This window comes from Brienomyrus brachyistius, chromosome 7, assembly GCF_023856365.1.
Source record: "Brienomyrus brachyistius isolate T26 chromosome 7, BBRACH_0.4, whole genome shotgun sequence".
NCBI classification, from domain to species: domain Eukaryota; kingdom Metazoa; phylum Chordata; class Actinopteri; order Osteoglossiformes; family Mormyridae; genus Brienomyrus; species Brienomyrus brachyistius.
Genome location: NC_064539.1, coordinates 8,033,936 through 8,055,999, shown reverse-complemented (window position 1 = coordinate 8,055,999; position 22,064 = coordinate 8,033,936). Strand labels below are relative to the sequence as shown.

Below are 22,064 nucleotides of genomic sequence, written 5' to 3'. Positions count from 1 at the left end.
GGAAGCTTTTGTGGTTGTACTATAAGCAATCAACATTAATACGAGTAGCAACTGAACAGTCCAAAAAAATCCATAAGCAGGGTCTTCAGCAGCTGGGGTTTCTGCACTCCATGCATCTATAATCCATCGTGGCTTCTCCAGAGCAGGGTCCAGGCAGGGGGCATTCCCTGGAGGGCACGCCAGTCCATCTCAGGGATCACACTCACACCTTTAATAGCTATGCTAAAAATATAGCATTTCCCATCAAAGTGTGACAATTGTGACACATCACTCAATACTGAGCCAAGGTCCATCCCGATTCCTGATTGCTTTGTTCCCTGTGCTGTGCTCAGTCGTGCCTGTATGACCATGAGCAGGTGACCATGTCTTCACAAGCATACCCATGTGACTGTAGTGTGACCCCGGCTGTGGGTGAGCGACACTTGGCAGTCCATGCAGACCCTGGCACGATTGCATGTGTGATATGTGTATCATATGCAAGTACTGCCCCCCCCCCCCCCCCCCGCCGTCTGCAGGGAGTTCGCCAAGGAGCGTGAGCGCGTGGAGAAGCGCCAGGAGTTCCTGAAGCTGCGGAGGCAGCAGCAGATTGAGCGGGAGTTGACCGGGTACCTGGAGTGGATATGTAAAGCAGGTCAGGCTGGCTCCTCCCCCTTCCTCATTAGCCCCGCCCCCTTCGGTTTACATCTTTTACAATTACCAATGTGATGCTTGCGTCTGGTGACTGGCAGCTGTTGATTTCGCCGAGTTGTATGGAAACGGGTCCTGTGGTTCTATTAAGCGAATATTCCTCCTCATGGTGGCTCGCCCAAAGCATTCGTACTCGTGTGCCAGATGGCAGCAGTTTGCATGTATCTGCCTCCTGCCCCCGCCCCTATCACCCCCCCACCTATCTTCCATCTGGTAAATAAAGTGACATGCAGCAGGACGTCTGCACTGCACATCCGTATGTACGTACGTACGTACATATATAAACGTGTCCAGGGGTCTAAGTCAGCGGGGATGATTTCTCCTTTGTGGTACCAAATGGCTCACTGGCACATGTGGCTTCAGCGAATGTTTTTTCCCTGTTAGGCCACTTTAAATGTCCCCCAGGTTGTTTTTGATGTGTGTTTGAATGTCTGTTAGAGCTGGTTTGCACGCAGAAACGTAGGTCTGCCTTTGCATCTGTGAATTTTTGTTTATTTCTGTGTTCCTTAGTGTGCCTTAACACTGCTGCACGTATGTATCCGTGTGTGTGTGTGTGCGTGTGTGTGTGTGTGTATGTGTGTGTGTGTGTGTGTTCGTCCACCTCACCTGATGGTCGATTTTCTTGGTTTCAGAGGAGGTTCTACTGGCTGAAGAAGACAGGAACGCAGAGGAGAAGGGTCCTATAGATGACTCCTGGTACAAGAAGAATCAGATCAACCCAGGTGAGGATTGAGACTGGTGTCTGACCTGGATGTTGAAACTGCACTGCTGTTGATGAGGGTTTTCAGCTGGGGGGGGGGGGACAAGATAACCTGCTAAATTGTCACATTTTCCTCTAATTGGGCCCTTGTTGCATTAACCTAATCAGTTTATATTTTACCCATGGACTTATGAGAGGGCTGGTTAAACAAATATGAAAGGAAACACAAGACACTTCATTTTAGGAAGGGGGCCTTGTCAGCCCTCTTCACTTGAGGGATGCTTATAAAATTTCATTGACACCCCGTCGCTTTTAAACGTCCATCATGCCGTCAAGCTGTCAAACCTTGGCTTGCACATATGTACCACGTCGCCCCCCCCTTTCTCTGCTAGTGAGGCAACCCCTCCCCGATTAATGAGGGTGCATAATTAAGGCCTGTCTTTGGAGATGCAGCTAATTGGGGAATTAGACAGACATTTTAATTGGATTATAGGGGGTGGGGGTGGCATTTCACAGCCAATGGGGGAGGGTGCTGAAGAACACATAGTCAGTGCTGGCAGAAAGACATGCAGCCGGTTGGGAAATGTCCTTCCTGTCTGCAGCACACGCCTTTTCCTGTGATAAACATTGGAACTGGGATGCGTCGAGAGAATAGGGAGGGTATAAGTTTGAGCGCAAGCATTACCAGACTACCACAGCTTATCTAGTGCTTTAGAGGATAATTTAAGTAAATAAGCAGTTCCTTACTTTAAAAAAAAATCTGTCTGTTTCTTAACCCAATGAGATGCCAGAATAGACTCTCGTTAAAATGTGAATGTTGAGCTGTGAATATGATTGGCCCCCTTGAGATTTCATTGGTCTGAGCAAGACCAAACCTTGCTACCCAGAATTCAGCGTGAGGTGCCCGCAGTCTCAGGCAGTTTAGACTTCTGTGCGGACTGCATTGTGCAGGCTCTCCATGTTTTATCCAAGCATTCCAATATTCTCCTGGATTCCCACATTATGCAGTTTAGGTAAACTGGCATGGCTGAAATACAAATGGTTTATGATGATGTGTGTATGTGCCCTGTGATGGACTGGCATCCCATCCAGGTTGTCCCCTGCCTCATCGTCTGCCTCATTATTCATTTTATATAGCTGAGTATTTTTATCAACGGATATCTTTCTTGCTAAGGGTGATTACTTGAGGCTCTTGTGACCAATTCACATGATCTCACATGACCGCTGCAGTACTAATTCTCTTATTGCTTACCCGCTGCAGTACTGACCCTTATTGCTTACCTGCTGCAGTATTGATTCTCTTGTTGCTTACCCGCTGCAGTACTGACTCGCTTATTGCTTACCCGCTGCAGTACTGACTCGCTTATTGCTTACCCGCTGCAGTACTGACCCTCTTATTGCTTACCTGCTGCAGTACTGACCCTCTTATTGCTTACCCGCTGCAGTACTGATTCTCTTATTGCTTACCCGCTGCAGTACTAACCCTTATTGCTTACCTGCTGCAGTACTGACTCTTATTGCTTACCCGTCGCAATACTAACCCTTATTGCTTACCCGCTGCAGTACTAACCCTTATTTCTTACCCTCTGCAGTACTGACTCTCTTATTGCTTACCCACTGCAGTACTGACCCTTATTGCTTACCCGCTGCAGTACTGACTCTTATTGCTTACCCGCTGCAGTACTGATTGTCTTATTGCTTACTCATTGTAGTACTGATTCTCTTATTGCTTACCCGCAATCTGCATCAGATGTCCCGCATCTAGAGAGACAATTTTAACCACTTTTGTGAGGTTTAGTAAAGTCGCTTTTTACAGCCTCTCAACCACCGTGCCAGCGAATGCCCCATGGGAGGCACTGCGAGGGCAGCCCGGAATAACATTTTCACAAAATGATTATGGCTTCTGATAAGATTATGGCTTCTGATAATGATAATGAACACCTGCCAGAATGATTTACAGAGGATTACAGGGGGAGGTGCTGCAGTGTGTCAGCGCAGGGTACAGTGATGCTCTGATCATAACACACTGTGCTGTCCTTTAGTCTCCTGATCTGTTATCTGCAGGGACTCATTGGTCACAATTACTGTAAAACTGGATAGTTTATCGTAATCCAATTAAGCCAAAGTGCCTCTGTGCTCATTAAGATAGCCGTTACACAAGCAGCTAACAGTAAATCACGTGACTTGCTGCACATTCGTGCTGACTATGGAGATGGCTAACGTTCAAGAAAGAACTGAACTGGGTGTGTCTGGCTAGGAAGGAACTGGGAGGTCTCAGCTGACCAGACTTGAAATGACAGACATGCCAGTTTGTGCTTGAGTACAGCGGTTAGACTGGGACTTCTCTATGGATGCTGTTATATGGGTACAGTTTTTGAAATATCATCCATTTGTAAAATAGTAATCATCCATATCTGTCTTAAGTGAGGTTCCACCGCTAAAATGAATTATATTACTGATATTATTTATATCAGTTCCAATTGGAGGTGTGGTTGTTTCCACAACAGGTCCGCATCCATGTAGGTGATCAAGTCTACCTTTTGCCTTGCAGCCTGCAGACCACTGTAGTGATAGGAAGTAGTTAACACTCAAGTCACATGTCAGGAAGTATGTAGTTAACACCCAAGTCACATGTCAGGAAGTATCCCAACTAAGATCTGTCTCTCTGTGCCCAGTGCTGAAAAGAGCAAAGGCCAAGAAGAATAAAAATGACCTCATCAGCGCTGAAGAGGGTGAGGAGCATTTCACGGACATCACCTCAGTCGGTAAGAGTCTCAAACAAAACAGGAAGAAGGGTTAGACATTGTTATTCTCTGCCAAGTTTGAGGGAACACAAGTTTGATTGGGATAACCGTATCCATACACATTATATTGCCAAAAGTATTGGGATATCCCTCCAAATCATTGAATGCAGGTGTTCCAATCAAAAGCATAGTTACAGGTGTATAAAATCAAGCACCTAGGCATGCAGACTGCTTCTACAAACATTTTTGTAGGAATGGGTCGCTCTCAGGAGCTCAATGAATTTAACTGTGGTTCCGTGATCGGATGCCACCTGTGCAATAAGTCCATTTGTGAAATTTCCTCACTACTAAATATTCCACAGTCAGCTGTTAGTGGTATTATTACTAAGTGGAAGCAATTAGGAACAACAGCAACTCAGCCACGAAGTGGTAGGTCATGTAAAATTACAGAGCGGGGGGCCAACGCATGCTGAGGAGCACAGTGTGCAGAAGTCGGCAACAGTCAATAGCTACAGACCTCCAGACTTCATGTGGCCTTCAGATTAGCTCCAGAACAGTGTGAAGAGAACGTCATGGGATGGGTTTCCATGGCCGAGCAGCTACATCCAAGCCTCACATCACCAAGTGCAGTGCAAAGCGTCAGACCTGGTGGTGTAAAGCACACTGCCACTGGACTGTAGAGCAGTGGAGACGTGTTCTCTGGAGTGATGAATCGTGCTTCTCTGTCTGGCAATCCGATGGATGAGTCTGGGTTTGGCGGTTGCCAGGAGACCGGTACTTGCCTGACCGCATTGTGCCAAGTGTAAAGTTTGGTGGAGGGGGGATTATGGTGTTGGGTTGTTTTTCAAGGGTTGGGCTTGGCCCCTTACTTCCAGTGAAAGGAACTCTTAATGCTGAAGCATTCAAACCCATTTTGTACAATTTCATGCTCCCAACTTTGTGGGAACAGCTTGGGGACGGCCCCTTCCTGTTCCAACATGACTGCGCACCAGTGCACAAAGCAAGGTCCATAAGGACATGGATGAGCGAGTCTGGTGTGGAGGAACTTGACTGGCCTGCGCAGAGCCCTGACCTCAACCCAACAGAACACCTTTGGGGTGAATTAGAACGGAGACTGTGAGCCGGGCCTTCTCATCCAACATCAGTTAATGACCTTATAAATGTTCTCCTGGAAGAATGGTCAAAAATTCCCATAAGCACACCCCTAAACCTTGCAGACAGTTTTCCCAGAAGAGTTGAAGCTGTTATAGCAGCAAAGTTTGGGCCATCGCCATATTAAAACCTATCTACTAAGAATGGGATGTCAAAGATCATGTGTGTGTAAAGGCAAGTGTCCCAATACTTTTGGAAATATAGTGTATTTGTGGAAACTCTAGATCAGTGTTTATGAACCTAGTCCTCAATTTTATTCTGTTCCAGAGCCCAGCACACCTGTACAGTACCAGGTATTCGGTGTTCTTGATTGGTTAGTTGGTTCTGATGTGCTGGGCGCTGGATGGGATCAAAATGTGGACCGTCTGGTGGTCCAGGAGCACTGGGTTCAGAAACACTGCTTTATAGCGTTTTGAGCTATAGTTCTATGCAGCAGTAATAAATAAGTTTAAAGTTTTGGAAATACAGTTCAGGATGTGTCTTAGATACCAGGCTGGAATAAATTGCGATAGAATCAAAGTACAGAGTGAGTGATAGAGCTTCAGTGTGTTTAACTGTAATTAGCACACAGCACTGTGCAGAATGTGGAAGAATATTCATGATGACATTAGTCAGTCAGTGTTTTTTTTGGTCTCTCGTCTCCCTCCATGCACTGCTGCGGTGAACTTTGAGATCTGCTGCCTAAGTGGTTCTGCGCTCAGCAATTATACGCGCTTCAAGGAGCCTTAACAAGGAGGCGAATGAGCTCCGTTTTTATTAAAGAGAGACACTGACAAAGTAGCAGATGGGTGTGTGGCGGGTGGGGTGGTTGTGCTGGGGAAGGAGGATTATAGCTGGGCAATGGGTGCTTTATGTCACGCCTTGCTGGGATCTAATTCCATGCTGAAATATCCCACAAAAGTATGAATTCTCTTGAATTCTGCTGGAGACGTGATCTGAAAGGAGGGACTTCGGAGCCTTTTTCAAACCTTTGATCGTTTTTGTTATGCCTCTGTTTCTTCGCCCAGCTTCGCCCCCAGTTTTTGCTTGCTAATACACAACTGCTGTTACTATAACACCACTCTGCCCCCGGTGGTTGAGATGCAGAAGGTCACAAGCTCGCCTCGACACTTCAGCTCTGGCTTAGGCTGGTGGCAGCACTGCTACAAATGGAAAGACGAAAGAGGCCAACCCATCCAGTGCCCATCCAGTGCCCATCCAGTGCCCATCCAGTGCCTTCTACGAGGCACGATCTCAGAAGCAGAAGCTCTAAGGCACCCAAGCCCCCCCCCCCCCCCCCCCCTGCCCATTCTCCATCCCTGACATTCATTAGAAAGCTTCAAGTCTCTCACTGAGCAAACCTCCCAGAGGTGATGTTCCCTTTGACAGACAAAATGTCACTCACTAGGGAAAAAGAGATCCCCTTTGATTCATTTGATCCACAGAAGGGACACAGCCAAGCCCCCCCCCCACCCCCCCCAGCCCCCCTTCCCCTGGCCTTGGCAATAAGCAGTGTCAGGGAAATGACAGCAAGACAGAGACACCCACAGGCCCCAAGACCAGACTCCTCCCACACCCCGGCACATCATGCATACTCCCCACACAGCTGGGACAGGCAATGTGAAGAGCTGCAGAAATGGACTAACTCATGGAAGCACTGCATTATGGGAACTTACAGGAGGCTTATTCTCCACAGTGGAAGGGTTGTGAACGCTTCTGATAATTAGTTACTCGTCACTTTCTAGGTAAAGCTGGGCAGTACAGAAAATAAGGCACATGCAGGTGTCTCTCAGAGAGGCATATATTGGGTCAGGGTAATGGGGCACTGGCCCCAGCTGAAAGCTGATTGGCTGCTGGAGTGCACCTCCACTGTCGCTCAAAACATATCATTGGCTCATGATGAGGTTGGCCCCTCTTATGTCCCCGATCTTAAAACGTCCTAGAATCATCCACTTTATCACCTGAGTGTGTCTATCCCTTGAATATACTCCAGGAACTCCCTTTGCTCGGACCAGTGTGAAAAGCACAAAGAACGACAGCTCCTCCTACTTTCGGCGCAAGGAGAAGCGCCTGCGATTCTTCATCCGCCGCATGGTGAAGGCCCAGAGCTTCTACTGGATCGTGCTGTGCGTGGTGGGGCTCAACACGCTGTGTGTAGCCATCGTGCATTATGACCAGCCAGAGTGGCTCAGCAAAGCCCTGTGTGAGTCTGCCCATTCCTCCCTGTTATACACATTACGTGACTGGCCAGTGGGCGGGGCTCAGGTGGGGTCCCACCTTTTAAAGGAGGCTGCATCCAGAAATCCATGACTAGACTATATCTATTGGTTCATCCCAAACAGAGAGCATATGATTCCTGAGAATTTTCTCCTTTGACATCATGAGATGACCTTACTGTTCACCTTTCTATTCCAGGTCTGGGAAGAGAAAAATTTGTGATTCTGTTTCCGGTTTAGTTTTGCATTTTAAGATTAAAAATTTTTTTTTATAATATGTCCAATTTATGGATGGTGCTGATCACGAGACACATTATGAACTATCAGAACAATCAAATCCAGCTTTACTTTTGATATTTGCTTTTCACCACGCAATACAAAAATGTCTAACATTTTTAGTCCTAGTTTTTAGCATCCCACTCCCATAGCATATTAATTTATGACGTTCTCTCCCCACACAACTAATGAAATATTTATGAAATCAATGTGGTGTTAGATATCTTGTTATCACCATTGATTCTCTGTCCAGGACAACGTGTGATTTACCGCGAACATGAAGGAAATGTGTGAAAGAAAATGCATCCCTTCTTGGTTTTATGATCACTGACGTTTCACCAGAAGAGTTAATTATAGTGTGTAATGACATGCCCACAGTCAACATCTATCGACCACAAAGACCACATGACCACAAAGAGATCATGCATCACATTCTGGAACGCAATTGGTTTTGTGTCCCCCCCCCCCCTCCCCCACCTGACTGTGTTACCTCACCCCTCCGGCAGACTTGACCGAGTTTGTGTTCTTGGGCCTGTTTTTGATGGAGATGACCCTGAAGATGTATGGGCTTGGGCCTCGAAACTACTTCCATTCTTCCTTCAACTGCTTTGACTTTGGGGTGAGCTGAAATGGAGCAGATATTCCCGCATCATCACATACAGTAGCGAACACCTGTATCTGTCGCATCTTGCATATTACCTATTAAGTACAGTAGGTAACCATGAATTCCCTGTTTAGTAATTTCATAAGAGTATGAAATCAGTAACTATCCTGGACATTGGAATGATCATCCAGGCCCTTCAGCCCTTCTACACCTCTGCCCCATCTAGGTGATTGCGGGAAGCATCTTTGAGGTGGTCTGGTCCCTCATCAAGCCTGGGGCCTCGTTTGGTATCAGTGTCCTGAGAGCCCTCCGCTTGCTCCGGATCTTCAAGGTCACAAAGTGAGTGTGTTTGAAGAGATCCATGTTTCCCGTGACAGCAAGACCCCGCCCCTTGGCTTTGCTTCCAAAATTGCTATGCAGTATAATCTGCTAGATTTCCCTGCTTCAATATCCAACTCTCCAGTGATCCTGTGACCAGCCATATATGAAGGTGTCCGATACATCAGCTGGACACATGAAATTAGACAGCAGTGTAGGATACTTCAGTGACATTCACAAATGTGCAGTATAATCAGCTTTTTGTGTCTCGCGCTGACAGTTTGATGAAATCTTGGCTTGTTATTTGTTCTTTGTAAATGACATTGATGTTGCCAAAGAGCTAGTTTGCAAAGAAGTACAAAAATCAGAGAGCAGAGCCAATAATTAAGAGAACATCAGCAATGGCTGCTAATGAACAATGAGAAAGAAAGTTTCTCTGGTTTTACTCTGGCTGGGACAGGTTACAGTCCATGATAGGTCATACCCTAGCAACTTATCAAACCAGAAATATTCCAGTGTCTCCACCTCTCCCCCTGTGCAGGTACTGGAACTCCTTGAGAAACCTGGTCGTCTCTCTGCTGAGCTCCATGAAGTCCATCATCAGCCTGCTCTTTCTCCTCTTTCTCTTCATTGTGGTCTTTGCTCTCTTGGGCATGCAGCTCTTTGGAGGCCAGTGAGTGTCCTTCTGCCCCCTTCCTCTGGACCCACTTCATATATGAGCCCCTCATCCAATTACAAGTCCTCCTTTATTTATAGGCTCTGCCCCCACATTCTAACTCCTCCCCCTAACCCTAAAACAATGTCCTCTGTTGCTGATGGACTAATTTAACTGAAAATGTTGCATTGGTGTAGACGATCGATATCACAGGTATTGGCCCTTTTTATATTGTCTAATTTGATCCTGTAAAAGGTAGTACTAATGTGGAATATTTAATTGTCTAGTCAGCAGTATGGCTGTGTATTTTTAAAAAATACTTCCTCTAAAACACCACGTTTAAGATGCAATTTCAAGCTGAACACCAAAACTCCCTGCAGCCTCACAGAGGGCTGCATATTTTAATATGAGGCACAAGTGGATAGACCCAAGTTGATTTGATTTATCTGACAAACAGTGCAAACTGCCCTGAAGAGTCTGTCACAGAAATATTCACTTACAGGGCCAAAGTTCCCTGTCTACAAACATTCATCTGAGTTTTTGTGCATTTAAAAGCCCAGCAATGGAGTTAGATGGATTTGCTAAGGACAACTTGTTGAATCCTTCGGTTCTGTGCTGGCTAGAGGACAAGAACTCCCTGGGCATGACTGGCAGGGATGTAACTGGACTGCTCCAGTGGACCTTGGCTCACAAAGCCTGCTGATGCTGGCCCTGTAGCAGCTGCCCTGCCTTGCAGGGGCGCAGGAGCGGACATGTTCTCCTCAATGGCTTACTGCTTCTTTGGTAAAAACCCAGCTGTTTACCCGCATCATGCAAACCAAATGGAAGCTTTGAGCTTGGAGGGCAGCCTTCATATTGTTTGCAAGAGTGGCTGGCAAACCACTGTGCCCCCCCCCCGTAGCAACATTAAGAATCCACTTTGGCCTGTTCATGATGCCCCACCGGCTCCCCACTCCAGAAGACACATGCCGCTCTCCGCACAGAGGAAGATAGACTTCGGTTCCAGTCGGGCTGCTGAAGCTCAGAGACAGATCCTCTGTATGACATGTTTTCAGTTCTATGCCATAGAACATATTTTATACATGCTTGGTGTGATATCACAGACCTTCCAGTTACAGCTGTGCTTTAAGATCACTGAGGAAAGTAGTGGAACTTGAACTGGCTGTGATTTGTATTGCAGACACATTTACTGTTGCATCTCTACTACTCATTAAACAGTCAGTCCATTAATGGTAACTGAGACCGGATTCTCTTACTGTCTGTCTCTCTCACACACACATGCACACACTTTGGGCAATTTAGCAGGAGAGCTCTTAAGGCAAATAAGACCTGCTCATGAGTTGTAGTAACCTTAGGCAATGAGTTTCGATGCAGAAATATCTGCTCCTTTTCGTGAAAACCCCACCATGGATGCAGTGCCGTTAGCAAATCACTCCGTCTACTTCTGAATGGGGCATTTTTGGGTTTTCGTCCTCCGTCTGTGTTGATTGGAGCCTTTCAGCCCAGTGTTGTTTCTTTTCCCTTAAGGTTTAACTTCGAACAGGAGACCCCAACAACAAACTTTGATACCTTTCCTGCCGCTATCCTCACTGTTTTCCAGGTGTGTGTGTGCATGTGGCTTATTTATTTAAAAAGTAGTTTTTGGTGAGATGTTTTTGTGCTCAAAAAACTTTGTTTCTCTGTCGAGAATTAAACCTGTTTAGTAGCATTCTGTGTGTATAGACACACACACACACACACACAAACAGTACCAATCAAAAGTATGGACACGCCAAGCCGCCTACAGAGTGATAGTGCCACATCATATAACCTGGTTATCTGATCTAAACCCAGTAGAGATGGTTTTGGAGGAGTTGACCGGAGAGTGAAGTACTCTTCATATATGTGGGACCTCCTTCAGGACAGCTGGACAAGCATCCCAGGAGGCCACCTCATGAAACTGGCGTAGAGGAGACAGTAGAGCCAGCCAGTCCCTGGGGCGATTGGGGTTAAGGGCCTTCTTTAAGAACCCAGTGAAGGGATCACTCTGCTGACAATAGGATTTGAACCAGCAACCTTCTGAGTCCCAACCCACAGAGCAGCTCCTCCATCCCCAAACAAATTATTTTATTTTGCATAATACCTTTTTGGTCAATGCATAATCCATATATAGTTTTTGATGTATTTATTCTAAAATGAAAAGAATACACACACACACACACCCACACACACTGTGTATAGCAGTATTATGTGGTTATATCTGAAGCCATCCTGCTGTTTGATCCTCAGATTCTGACTGGAGAAGACTGGAATGCAGTGATGTATCATGGGATAGAGTCCCAGGGAGGGGTCAGTCGGGGGATGTTCTCATCCATCTATTTCATTGTCCTCACGCTTTTTGGAAACTGTATCCTCTCTTTCAGCATAATGTGCTGCTTGAACATAATCTCATTTGTGGGAATTATTTTTATCTTGTTGCTTCTGCTCTAATCTCATTCTCCGGCTAATTAAGCTGAACCGATTGACATACCCTCACCTACTTGGACCTTTTGGCGAATGCATGATCAACCGAGTTGATTTATTGAGACGTAACTATTTTCAGAGTGTAGATACATGTTAATGAAGCTTTATAGACCATATAATTGCACAAGCATGGGGGGGGGGGCGGGTCACTGAATGTAAAGCTCAGCTGTACTTTCTCTCTCACAGCCGGAAGAAGAGAGAGAGAAGTTGTTTTATTTCCTGAGGATAGATGGCTTGTTTCCACCAATTGTTTTGGGAATAGGATCCCATGTTGTGTTTTCCTCAGCATCCTCTTCCAATCAGACACGCTTCTCAATGTCTTCTTAGCCATCGCTGTTGACAACCTGGCCAATGCGCAGGAGCTCACGAAGGTGAGGCTTGTTCCTTCACTACTTTTACCAGCAGGCTTTCCACACTTTGAAGAAGCCACTGCACCTGGCGCCCCCAGAATAAGTATGACATTTTAGTAAGTGTACATTCTGGGGACCTCCATTTAAGGTCTGTATCAGGCACAGCCGATTCCCCCACATTCTGTAGACTGAATGGGACCTTGCCGTTAGTCCACACATGCTCCCCCAGTAACTTTCTTCTTATTGGTTAGGATGAAGAAGAGCAGGAGGAAGCAGCCAATAAAAAGCTTGCTCTCCAGAAGGCTATGGAGGTAAAGGAGGTCAGCCCCATGTCAGCAGCAAACATTTCAATTTCAGCGTAAGTTGACTTGTGCAGCATCCCGATTCCCTCCAGCCTGTCTCTACCCCCCACCCTTGCCAAGTGCCCCTGCTTCTCTTCTCTATTCCTTTGTGGGCACAGATGCCTTCGCATAGTCCTACGTGTGCATATCCTCTGCCAAGCCCTTGTCCATCTCAATTAATGTCCAAATGAATGAAGGTGTTCCAGTCGCTGTCAGCCATCCTGTATGCAACTGTTCCTGTTTTCCAATGCATGTCTGTCTGTGTCCCACCTGTCAATTGGTCCATTTGTTGGTTTTGCACCTTCTAAGATGTGTTATTCGTGTTATCGTTCTTCTCCCCCACCCCCCAAACCCTCTACTGCCCCTCCTTCAATGTTGGATTTGAAACTGACAATTCACTGGAGAAACCGTATGTGATTTGATAAATCATGTCATGTTAGACACAGGCTGCCAGTTCAACGTAGATCAGTTCCTTATTTGTATGATTGGAGTCCACTTGTAGGTTTTCACAGTCGCAAAATGGGGCCTTGGTAACAAATGAAACAGTCGTGAGTCTGAATGTCGGTAAGTACTGTAGATGTCTTTAAGTGTAAAAGAAAAACGGCAATGCATCTGTTTAATGATTGTACAGCTCCATTAGCTCTCTGTCTTTTAAAGGACGTGAAATAGTGCTTTGGGTACATTTCTCGCCAACAGCCTTCACCCAGTTCAATACTGTGCTATAAACAATTTTAGTATAGAAACTGTACTTATTTATGTCAGTCTTGATTACAGCACTTGAAAGTCATACAGTGGAAACCTGCAATCAGGCGTTGGGCTTGTAGTTAATGGTGTCCTTTAATCTTTTAATTGCATTGTATTCGAAAGTGTGTCATGATGAGGAACATCTTGACCGAGATCAAGTCCCCAAATCATGTTTAAAACTGGTTTAAACAGTAAAAATTTCTAAAAATGATTTGTAGCCTTTTACAAAGCACTATTTCAGCTGTTGAAAGGTGACTCTTTTTTTTAAAGAATTTGGTCATTTACAAAGATTCATTGCAAGCCAAAATAACTTCAAAAAAACCTTCAAGACTCAAGAGAAGGAGACTTAAAGCTCCACGGATCAGATTTGACTTAGTTGAGGAGGTACCGATCTCTGATCCTGAGAGTCAGAAGGCTTTGTAAATCCCCTTATTCTTTTTCTCATTTTTAAGATTTTTTTTAGGTCCTGGCACATTTATATAATCACTTGGTTAGCCTGAGGAGAAGTTTTTCAGTTTTATGTTTTTTGACTTCCAAGGTGAGCTTGTGGAGGAGATGGAGGGAGACTGAAGTATGGTCAGGCGGGAGGACGGACGGTCCTTGAAAAGTCCCCTTGGCTGACCTTTGACCTTTTTGCTTTTTTCTCTTATTGTTGTTTCCCCTTTTCTGCATGTGCAGTTTTGTAAAGCAAAATCAAGGTGCGCTCTCTCTCAGCTCCTCCCTCTCCAGCGTTAATTCACCGTGAGTTTGATCTCCGTTATGATACTACACCCTCCTCATTACCTATTTCCCGCTCTCTCTTTAAATACCCTGACATCACCATTGTGACCTTCCCCCTTCCCCAGTCATGTAAGGTGTATATTCTATGCTTTCTCTCTGGGGGGGTGAGTATGGGTACAATAAATGGTTTAAACTGTGCAGCGCACATGTTTCTTCAAGGAGATGTTGAGGACTCTTTCTTTGCTGGTGTACTTTCTGCAGTAGAACACGAGGGCATCGACAGATGGCAACTTGTCAGCGTTATCCTATGATCTTAGTCCCCCGTGTCCTTCTCTTGGCTGGATCTTGATGGCTTTGTGGCCCAGTCCCATATCCCATCTCAGCCAGTCAGTCTAAAAAACATTCCTGGCATGCTCTTTGGGACACTGACGCTTTTAAGTTCCTTAGATGTTGTTCTAACATGACCCAGGCAACTTTAAAATAATAATAACGTTTCTCCCAGTGGTGTTTTTTGCCAGCTATTGGCGACCGGTTTTGGTGAATCATTCTGTCCCGTTGAACAAAAAGCAGAACAAAATCAGTCTCTCTTGTCTTTGGTTCTGTTGAATTTCAAAGTAGGAACGTTCTGTATCTAGGGTGTTGAGATGTTTCCTTACTGATGCTGTAGATGTAACATTAAGTATGAACTTGTTTTCTACTTAACCTTGCATTAACCAAAGTCAGCTTAATGCCTTAATAATCTTAAACCTTAAACTAACACATTAACCCCTCGATAACCTTAAACCCTGGAGAAAATATAGAATTAAATTTAGGAAAAAACATTTATAATAGTTTGATTTCTCCACCGCAAGACTCGTCAAAGCATTAACCAATTGTGTTCTGCTGCTGCTGCGGCCTCAGGTCAGGCGTCTGTAACGTTGGTCGTAGAGCAAATTCTAGGGCTCTTGTGTCTTGATTCTTAGTCCTAATCGCAGATATGTGAAAAGCAGTTAGAGTGGCTACCATTTCCCTAAAATACTTCATTTTGTGCCCTGCCCCCACCAACCAGACCTCCTTTGAAGCAGAATCCACAGGCTTCTGGCAGTGGGTGTCTACCTCACGTTCAGTAGACAATGTCCGAGACTAATGGAAGGTCACCTTAACAGAGACCAGTGTTGAGGGGTGTCTATTCCATTCTGAAAACACACAAGTTTTTCTATCAAGTGACTAAAATTTATCCTATAAAAGACTTCCATTTAGCACATTGCCTGTGCTTGGTACAGTTAATCGTGTTGTTGATGTCATCATACATGATACATCTGCAGTTTTCCCAACAGAGGAAATGTTTTTATTGCAAGGGACATAAAATATACAATATAATTATCACCTGGAATTGACTATTTATGTAATTTGATCACTTTAAATGTGTTATATTTGTTGAACATCAATAGCAATAAAAAAACAACTTGTTTGAGATATTAGGGTGAGCACTGGGTTTGACAGGCACTGGCTTCTCTAATGAATACAAGTACAGTCATTAAGACTGTGGTTTTAGCGACGTTGTAGCTCTTATCTTTGGTTGTCAAGTGGGAACAGTAAAAATTTTACGTTATGCAACACCAACATCTGGGCTCGTTTCTGACATTTTCCCTTCCTGTGTCTCGTTTATCTGTTTTCACGTCCTCAAAAGCGTTTTAAAGTGCATATGTTGTGTGTTTTCCCTCTACATAATTGTGCCTCTGCTTCCTATCAATCCTCTGACCCCACCCCCCCCACACAACTGCTGTTAACCCCTGTCTGTGATGTGCCTGCATATATACAGTGTTTGATGCTCTGTGTGTGTGTACGTTTCTAGGCGTTTTTTCCACTCTCCTGCCCATCAAGTATTCAGGTACCAGAAACACGCAGCTTGTGATCATGACAAGCGCATGAATGAAATCTCACAAACATGCAAACACCCGCAAACACGCCAGTGTGCATCTCCATCCATCAAGCTTTCCGAGAGCTGGTGGGTCTCCAACTAATATTCCGACCCAACAAAGCAGCCATCGATGGATCCTCCTCCATTCCCACTCCATCCCCGGCTATAGGATTCGTAGGGTCCTCAGAGACACAGGTGTTTAGAACATGCACATTTAGGGTAGTTATTTGTCACTCTACTATTTACACTCCAGCCGTGTCACCCAGTCATTGTTTTTATATTAACATCCCATCCAGGGTGTTCCCTACCTTGGCCTTCCAGGGATTGACTGCTGACCCCATGTCACAACCTGGTATTGGATAAGGGCTTAATGGATGGATGCATCTCTGCACTGGGCTAGTGCCCCATCCTGGGTTTTTTCTTGCCTTGCCCCTGTAGCTTCCGGCATAGGCTCCGGACCCCTGTGACTGCATAGGATGGTGCTTCTCAAACTAGTCCTTAGGGGCCGCCAGACAATGCAAGTTTTTGCTCCCTCCCAACTCCCAGGGAATTGGGAAAGAGCAAAAATGTGGACCATCTAGGTGTCAGAGGATTAGTTTGAGAGACATTGAGATAGAAGATTGATGGATGTAATTCCAGTACACCCCCATTTCATAGAGTTTTAGGCATTATTTTAGAGAGCACGGGCTAAAGGGATCTTCTGCAGCACCATGGTCTTTGAGTTCTAGGCAGTGGGGTCAAGATTGCCAGGCTACTCTGCGAGACCCAAGCCCCTAACCTACCCAGTGGCCACACTTCCATTGCAGTGACCCTGTGACCAACTGTGACCCTACGGCGTTGAAAGCCGGGCCAGGCTGGGCCACCCGCACAGAATATGGGTCCAAAGATGTTTCGGGGGGGGGGGTGCGGGGAGGCAAGCCACACTCTGCTCATCTCCATTACTGCACGCTAAGGATGGGGCATGTGGAGGGTGCACACACTTCTCCCGTCACAGCTGATATACCCCCAATCTGACAGACGCACGTCTTCCTCGGGGGCCCAACAGGATGGAATACAGTCTGACTTTCACCAACCTTGAACGTGTTTCAGCGGCCCCTAGCACTGCGCCATGTTTAACAGGAACTGGCCTGCATGTTTGTAAGACCTAAGACCCCTGTGTTCACATCAGAAAACATCAGCCATAATCCCCCCATCCCACCCACACATTTCTTTCAGACCTTTAGCAGTCTAGCATGTCCTCAGTTCCCCGAATTCGCTATACCCTGCCACCCCCCCTCCACCCCCAACACCACCCTCTCCAATCTGATTGCAATCTGTAATTAAAACCCCGCCTGTCTAGCAGAGGGGAGATAATTTAATCATCCCAGTCCCTCGGGAAGGGTCACGCACTGGCCCATGACGGCTGGAGCGTTGTCATGGTGACCTTTCACACGGGCACATCCATAGCGACCATCTTTTTCTGTTGTCGGGAACGTGATGTCTGAGGCAGAGGGTGTCCTGGGAACTTGCTTTCCATCCTCTACTGTTTGAGGTACCAAAGATTGTCCCCCATGCAATAGCAGCGAAGGCCAGGTGACATGAAACCCAATGAAACAAAGCCACTCAATTTCTCATGTTAACTGGGGGTATTGTCCTTTATCTGCATGCCTGCAGCTTTTGGTGCCCTGGGAGCATTAAGACAAAGGAATGGGTTGATAGCACTTCTTCTCTGTCACTTGGTGGGCTGACAGGACGGGCAGCAAAAGGTGGTTATGCATATGGATGCAAATGCAGGTTTTTTTGTTTTCCATTCTCTGAAGTGAGCAGGGAAATGACACAATAAGTTGACAAGATGAAAGCTGCCATAGACAGGGACCGAGTCACCCATTATAGGGCTGACCTTCTGCCTGTTTCCATACCACCATACAGCAAAGAGCAGCAGAAATCCATGCGGATGATGTCAGTGTGGGAGCAGCGAACGACACAGCTTCGCCGGCACAACCTGCGCGCCAGCAATGAGGCCCTGTACAGCGAGTTGGATCCTGAGGACCGCCGCCGTGTGTCCTCCACCCTGCACATCAGGCCTGACATGAAGACTCACCTGGAGCGTCCCCTGGTGGTAGAGCCACACAATGGCGAAACCTGTGACAGCAGCGGAGGCAGCAGTGGCAGCAACGGGGATGTGCCAAAAGAGGATGATTGGGTGAGGGGAAGTGAGAAGGGGACTGCCAGGGAGCCACTGTCCTCCCATCACCCCCGCAAGCACCATCGGCGGCGGGAGCATCCTCCCGGTGAAGGCGATGGTGCTGGAGAGGCGGGTGTGGGGAAGGATGGCCGGCGTCATGCCCACCACGGCCGTGGTGGCGAGAGCAAGGCGGAGCAGGGCCACGGTGGCCAACGGCGGCACCATCATCAGGGAGCACCAGACAAAGGGGGCGGAGCCAATGAGAGGGAGCACCGCCGGCACCATGGCCACCGTCAACCCAAGGAGGGTAATGGTGTGCTCAGTGGGGGAGGCAAGGCGGAGCACCGTGGGCGGCACAGGGAGGCTGACAGGACATCAGCAGAGCCCCAAGTGGAGGCCGAAGGGAATGGAGAAAGGAGGAGACATCGGGTTCGCCACGTCAAAGCCCAGTCTACCATCGATGGGGAGGAGAGCAAAGACAGTGGGCAGAGGGATGGCACCAAGGCCCGCCGGCACAGGTAAGCCTCACCGTGAAAGTCCACAGACCAAACTGGAGCTGGAGTTCAGGGCAGCAGAGTGCCGTCGGCATGTTTCCATTCGAAGGGAGGGACCAGCGGGCCTGGGTATCTCATCCGACATGCCAGGCGCCCGCAATGTTGCTGATGATATGCAGGGTAAAAAGAGAGTGGGATCATTTATATATCCTGAGGGTGGGGAACAGACACCAGGGTCTTGCAGAAATCCGCCATGAATGGCATTTTCAAATACTATCTCCTATAGCTCACCAAGTACAGCATTGCGCTAACAAGTATATTCCCTGGGAGCGCAAAATTAAATCCACTGTAAGTCCTTTTGGTTGGAAGCATCAGATAAGTGCTTTGAGCTGATCCCCAGTATCACGTCTGTCTCAGAAAATGAGCATGACTGTACTTTTTAAAAAAATGTATTTAGGTGGCTATTTTACCTGCTCTGACCACAGGCTAGTGATATCTAATCACATGCAAAAAAAAAGTTACAAAATAGTTCAGTACCGTTTTATCCCAGATTCCCCTCTGGAGAATGAAACTTCTTACCGCTGTTTCTTCTGCAGGGAAAGACAGGTGGACATTGTGGTGAGTGTTGCCCCTCTCAGCCTTCACGCAGCTGCTGGAGACAAGCAGGAAGATGTCGACAATCAAAAGAACATCCTGCGTTCCAGTCAGACTGCTGTCCACATCCCAGTCACCATCACTGGCCCCCCTGTGGAGACTACCATCATACCCAGTCAGTACCAGCAAGAGACCAATGTCCATGGTGGTCCTTGGGAAGAAATTCCTTTATAGACGAAGTACCTGAGATATTTCCTACAAGATCCTGTAAAAGTGTTCAGCATTATTCCACTCAAGCAAACTTGTATTCAGGGTAATTTAACATGGTGTTTCTCATCCCAGTCCTCTGGGTACTCTCAGGCAGTCCATGTTTTTGCTCCCATCCAGCTCCCTGCCAGTCAAGAACATTAAACACTTGGCAATGGTGTGCTGGGAGTTGGGAGGGAGCAGAAATGTGGATTGTTTGGGGGACTCTTAGGAATGGGCTGCAAAACACAGCAAATGCCCTACCCACCCTTCCTTAGATTAGTGGGAGGAGCCTAGAACACCTAAATGAAACCCACACAAGCATCCATCCAGCCTTACATATACTAAATCACTGCTCATCTGTTTCTTTATTGAGCCAGTCAGGTCCTGCTTCTTGTTTTAGATCATCTCAATTAATGAATGGTAACGAGCTCTGACATATTTAGCGTAAAAGGCTACATCCCCCAGCTCAGTATCTTTCCCATCCTTCCCGCCTACCTTCATCCCTTGTCAGTGAACAACATTGACTGTGAATCCCTCCCACCAAATGAAGAGAAGAAGATCCTGGAGGACCAGACAGCGAACGGTCCCCAGCAGATCCCATCCTACAGATCCATGTTTGTGTTTGGTCAGAACAACCCGTGAGTGTTCCTTCCCAAGATTCTCAATGTCGCACTCAAGGTCTTAAATCTTCCCCCTACTTTCAGGAAAGGGTAACCTTTCTATGGTACCTCTACCCCTGCGTGTCGCTCTGCAGGGTTCGCTGCTTGTGCCACTACGTGGTAACGCTGCGCTACTTTGAGATGTGCATCCTGATGGTCATCACGATGAGCAGCATCGCACTGGCCGCTGAGGACCCTGTGCAGGCCACTTCTCCACGCAATAACGTGAGTCTGGTCCCTCCGGGAAGCCTCCACTGTATGTCAGAAACACAAGGTCGCTCGTTAGCAAGGAAGTTTGTGGATCTTCTGTGGGGGTAGATGTCACGGGTCATGTTTGGGCTGGGGGTTTTTGAGTGTGGAAAAACATCATACGTGATTTGCTGTTCATTTCATCTAACGCACGGGGGCGCAGTAGGGGCACAGATACCCTGGAAGATTCAGGGGGCCCAGCACTTCCCTCGAATATGTAAAATGTATACAAGTACTTAATGGGGGGCAAAGTAACGTTTTATGTTTTTGAGACGCATCTGATTTGCTCGTGATGTATTTGCTATATACAAAACTCAGACGTCACCTTAGCCCGAAATCTCACGTGTCCTATGTGAACGTGTGGCGCAAGTGATCGCAAACACCTGCATGCTTTACACAGTCGCTAGCTTCAGTTGTTCTTAAAGTTAAATATTTTTTCACTCAGGTGCTCAAGTACCTAGACTACATCTTCACAGGCGTCTTCACTTTTGAGATGGTGATTAAGGTAAACTCTTGCCACTGATCGTTCCCAGTGACCATATAATCGTCCATTTCTTGGGTCGTTCACTCTTACGGTAATGAAGTTTGACTGCTGCCAGCTTTTGTTTCTATAATTTATACTTTGCTGCTCATATCCATGGATGCTGTTGAATGTTTATCGTGGTAGTGAGGACAGCCGTGGAACCTCTCCAGGGATTTTAGGATGCAGTGTGGAAGTTGAATGGTTTAATCACCGTGCCACTTTACAGTCAGGCGCGATCTGCTTGTCTTAATTAAAACTGCTAGAATTTGCTTCAGGTTAAGCGGAACGTGGTTCAATTGCCCGTCTATAACGAGGATGGTTAAGTGGCTGGTTATGAGCTCAGCGGGGGCTGAAAGCGCATCCCCCCCCCCCCCCCACCATTCCACTTCGGCAGCTAAGTATTTCAAGTTATGCAGAATGTGTAGCCCTGTGCAAATTCAGCTTTCTGTATGTCTCAGTCTTTTAATGAGTTGAATGGGTTTCAGTGTCAGTCTCTTCTGGGAAAAAAACATGTTACTCTGAAATTAGCGTGACACCGTTAGAATGGGCTCATGTTGCTCTCTGCACACCTCTTCAGTACTTAGACTGGGGGCATATGCAGGGGTGGTGCAACAGAGCCCCTGGAAAACTGAAAGTTAATTGGATTCCAGATTGCCTCCTCCCCTGTCACTCACCGATTCGAACCACATCACTGGCTAATGATAAGTTTGACCCCATGAATCATGGTCCCTCTCATGCCCCTCCCACCTTAAAAAAAATCCTAGTAATCACTAATAACTCAACAAAGCCCCCTTTTCATTACACCCCCCATGTCATATGAATTATTTCAGTTGACTTTCTGATGTACGCATCCTGCATTTCTGAGCTGGGGAGTAAAGACCACTGTCCCGGAAATCCGTTTAGTGCACCAGGGTGCCAGATTCCCCTGCCTGCAACCTGTGACTGATTTTGCGAAATCATCTTGAGCCAAGGAGAGCTAAATAAACTAAACAAACATTAACAAATAGGTGTATGTGCTGCAAACAAGCTAGGAAACAAGTTGAAAGCTTTCTAGCGGAGGTATCCACAGGTCTGATAGTCTTCGGTGCGGCATGGCTGGGTCAGAGCTGAAGGTCTGTCTCAAGGGCAGGATTGTGGTGTGTGACAGCAGTTAATGACTAATTAGACTCAAATCACAAAGTGCCCCCATGACCCCTATAAAGAGAAAGAGTTCTAAGGATTGTGAAGCCTGAAATAATTGCTCT

At 46.6% G+C, this 22,064-nt stretch overlaps 1 protein-coding gene across 5 annotated transcripts in view; it reads left to right on the top strand.

Moving 5' to 3' along the window:
• cacna1bb (calcium channel, voltage-dependent, N type, alpha 1B subunit, b) overlaps positions 1–22,064 on the top strand; it is a 105,691-nt gene that overhangs the window by 54,929 nt on the left and 28,698 nt on the right. For 4 of the 5 annotated variants that reach the window (XM_049019958.1, XM_049019960.1, XM_049019961.1 and 1 more), the window contains 17 exons: positions 516–631; positions 1,320–1,409; positions 4,063–4,152; positions 7,256–7,465; positions 8,261–8,373; positions 8,585–8,697; positions 9,218–9,349; positions 10,859–10,931; positions 11,600–11,717; positions 12,137–12,204; positions 12,435–12,541; positions 13,947–14,009; positions 17,797–18,570; positions 19,143–19,315; positions 19,901–20,027; positions 20,144–20,273; positions 20,743–20,802. In XM_049019958.1, the coding sequence (XP_048875915.1) occupies positions 516–631; positions 1,320–1,409; positions 4,063–4,152; positions 7,256–7,465; positions 8,261–8,373; positions 8,585–8,697; positions 9,218–9,349; positions 10,859–10,931; positions 11,600–11,717; positions 12,137–12,204; positions 12,435–12,541; positions 13,947–14,009; positions 17,797–18,570; positions 19,143–19,315; positions 19,901–20,027; positions 20,144–20,273; positions 20,743–20,802 (2,557 nt within the window). The remainder of the gene's footprint in view (positions 1–515; positions 632–1,319; positions 1,410–4,062; positions 4,153–7,255; positions 7,466–8,260; positions 8,374–8,584; positions 8,698–9,217; positions 9,350–10,858; positions 10,932–11,599; positions 11,718–12,136; positions 12,205–12,434; positions 12,542–13,946; positions 14,010–17,796; positions 18,571–19,142; positions 19,316–19,900; positions 20,028–20,143; positions 20,274–20,742; positions 20,803–22,064) is intronic. The other variant, XM_049019959.1, reaches the window with a different exon arrangement.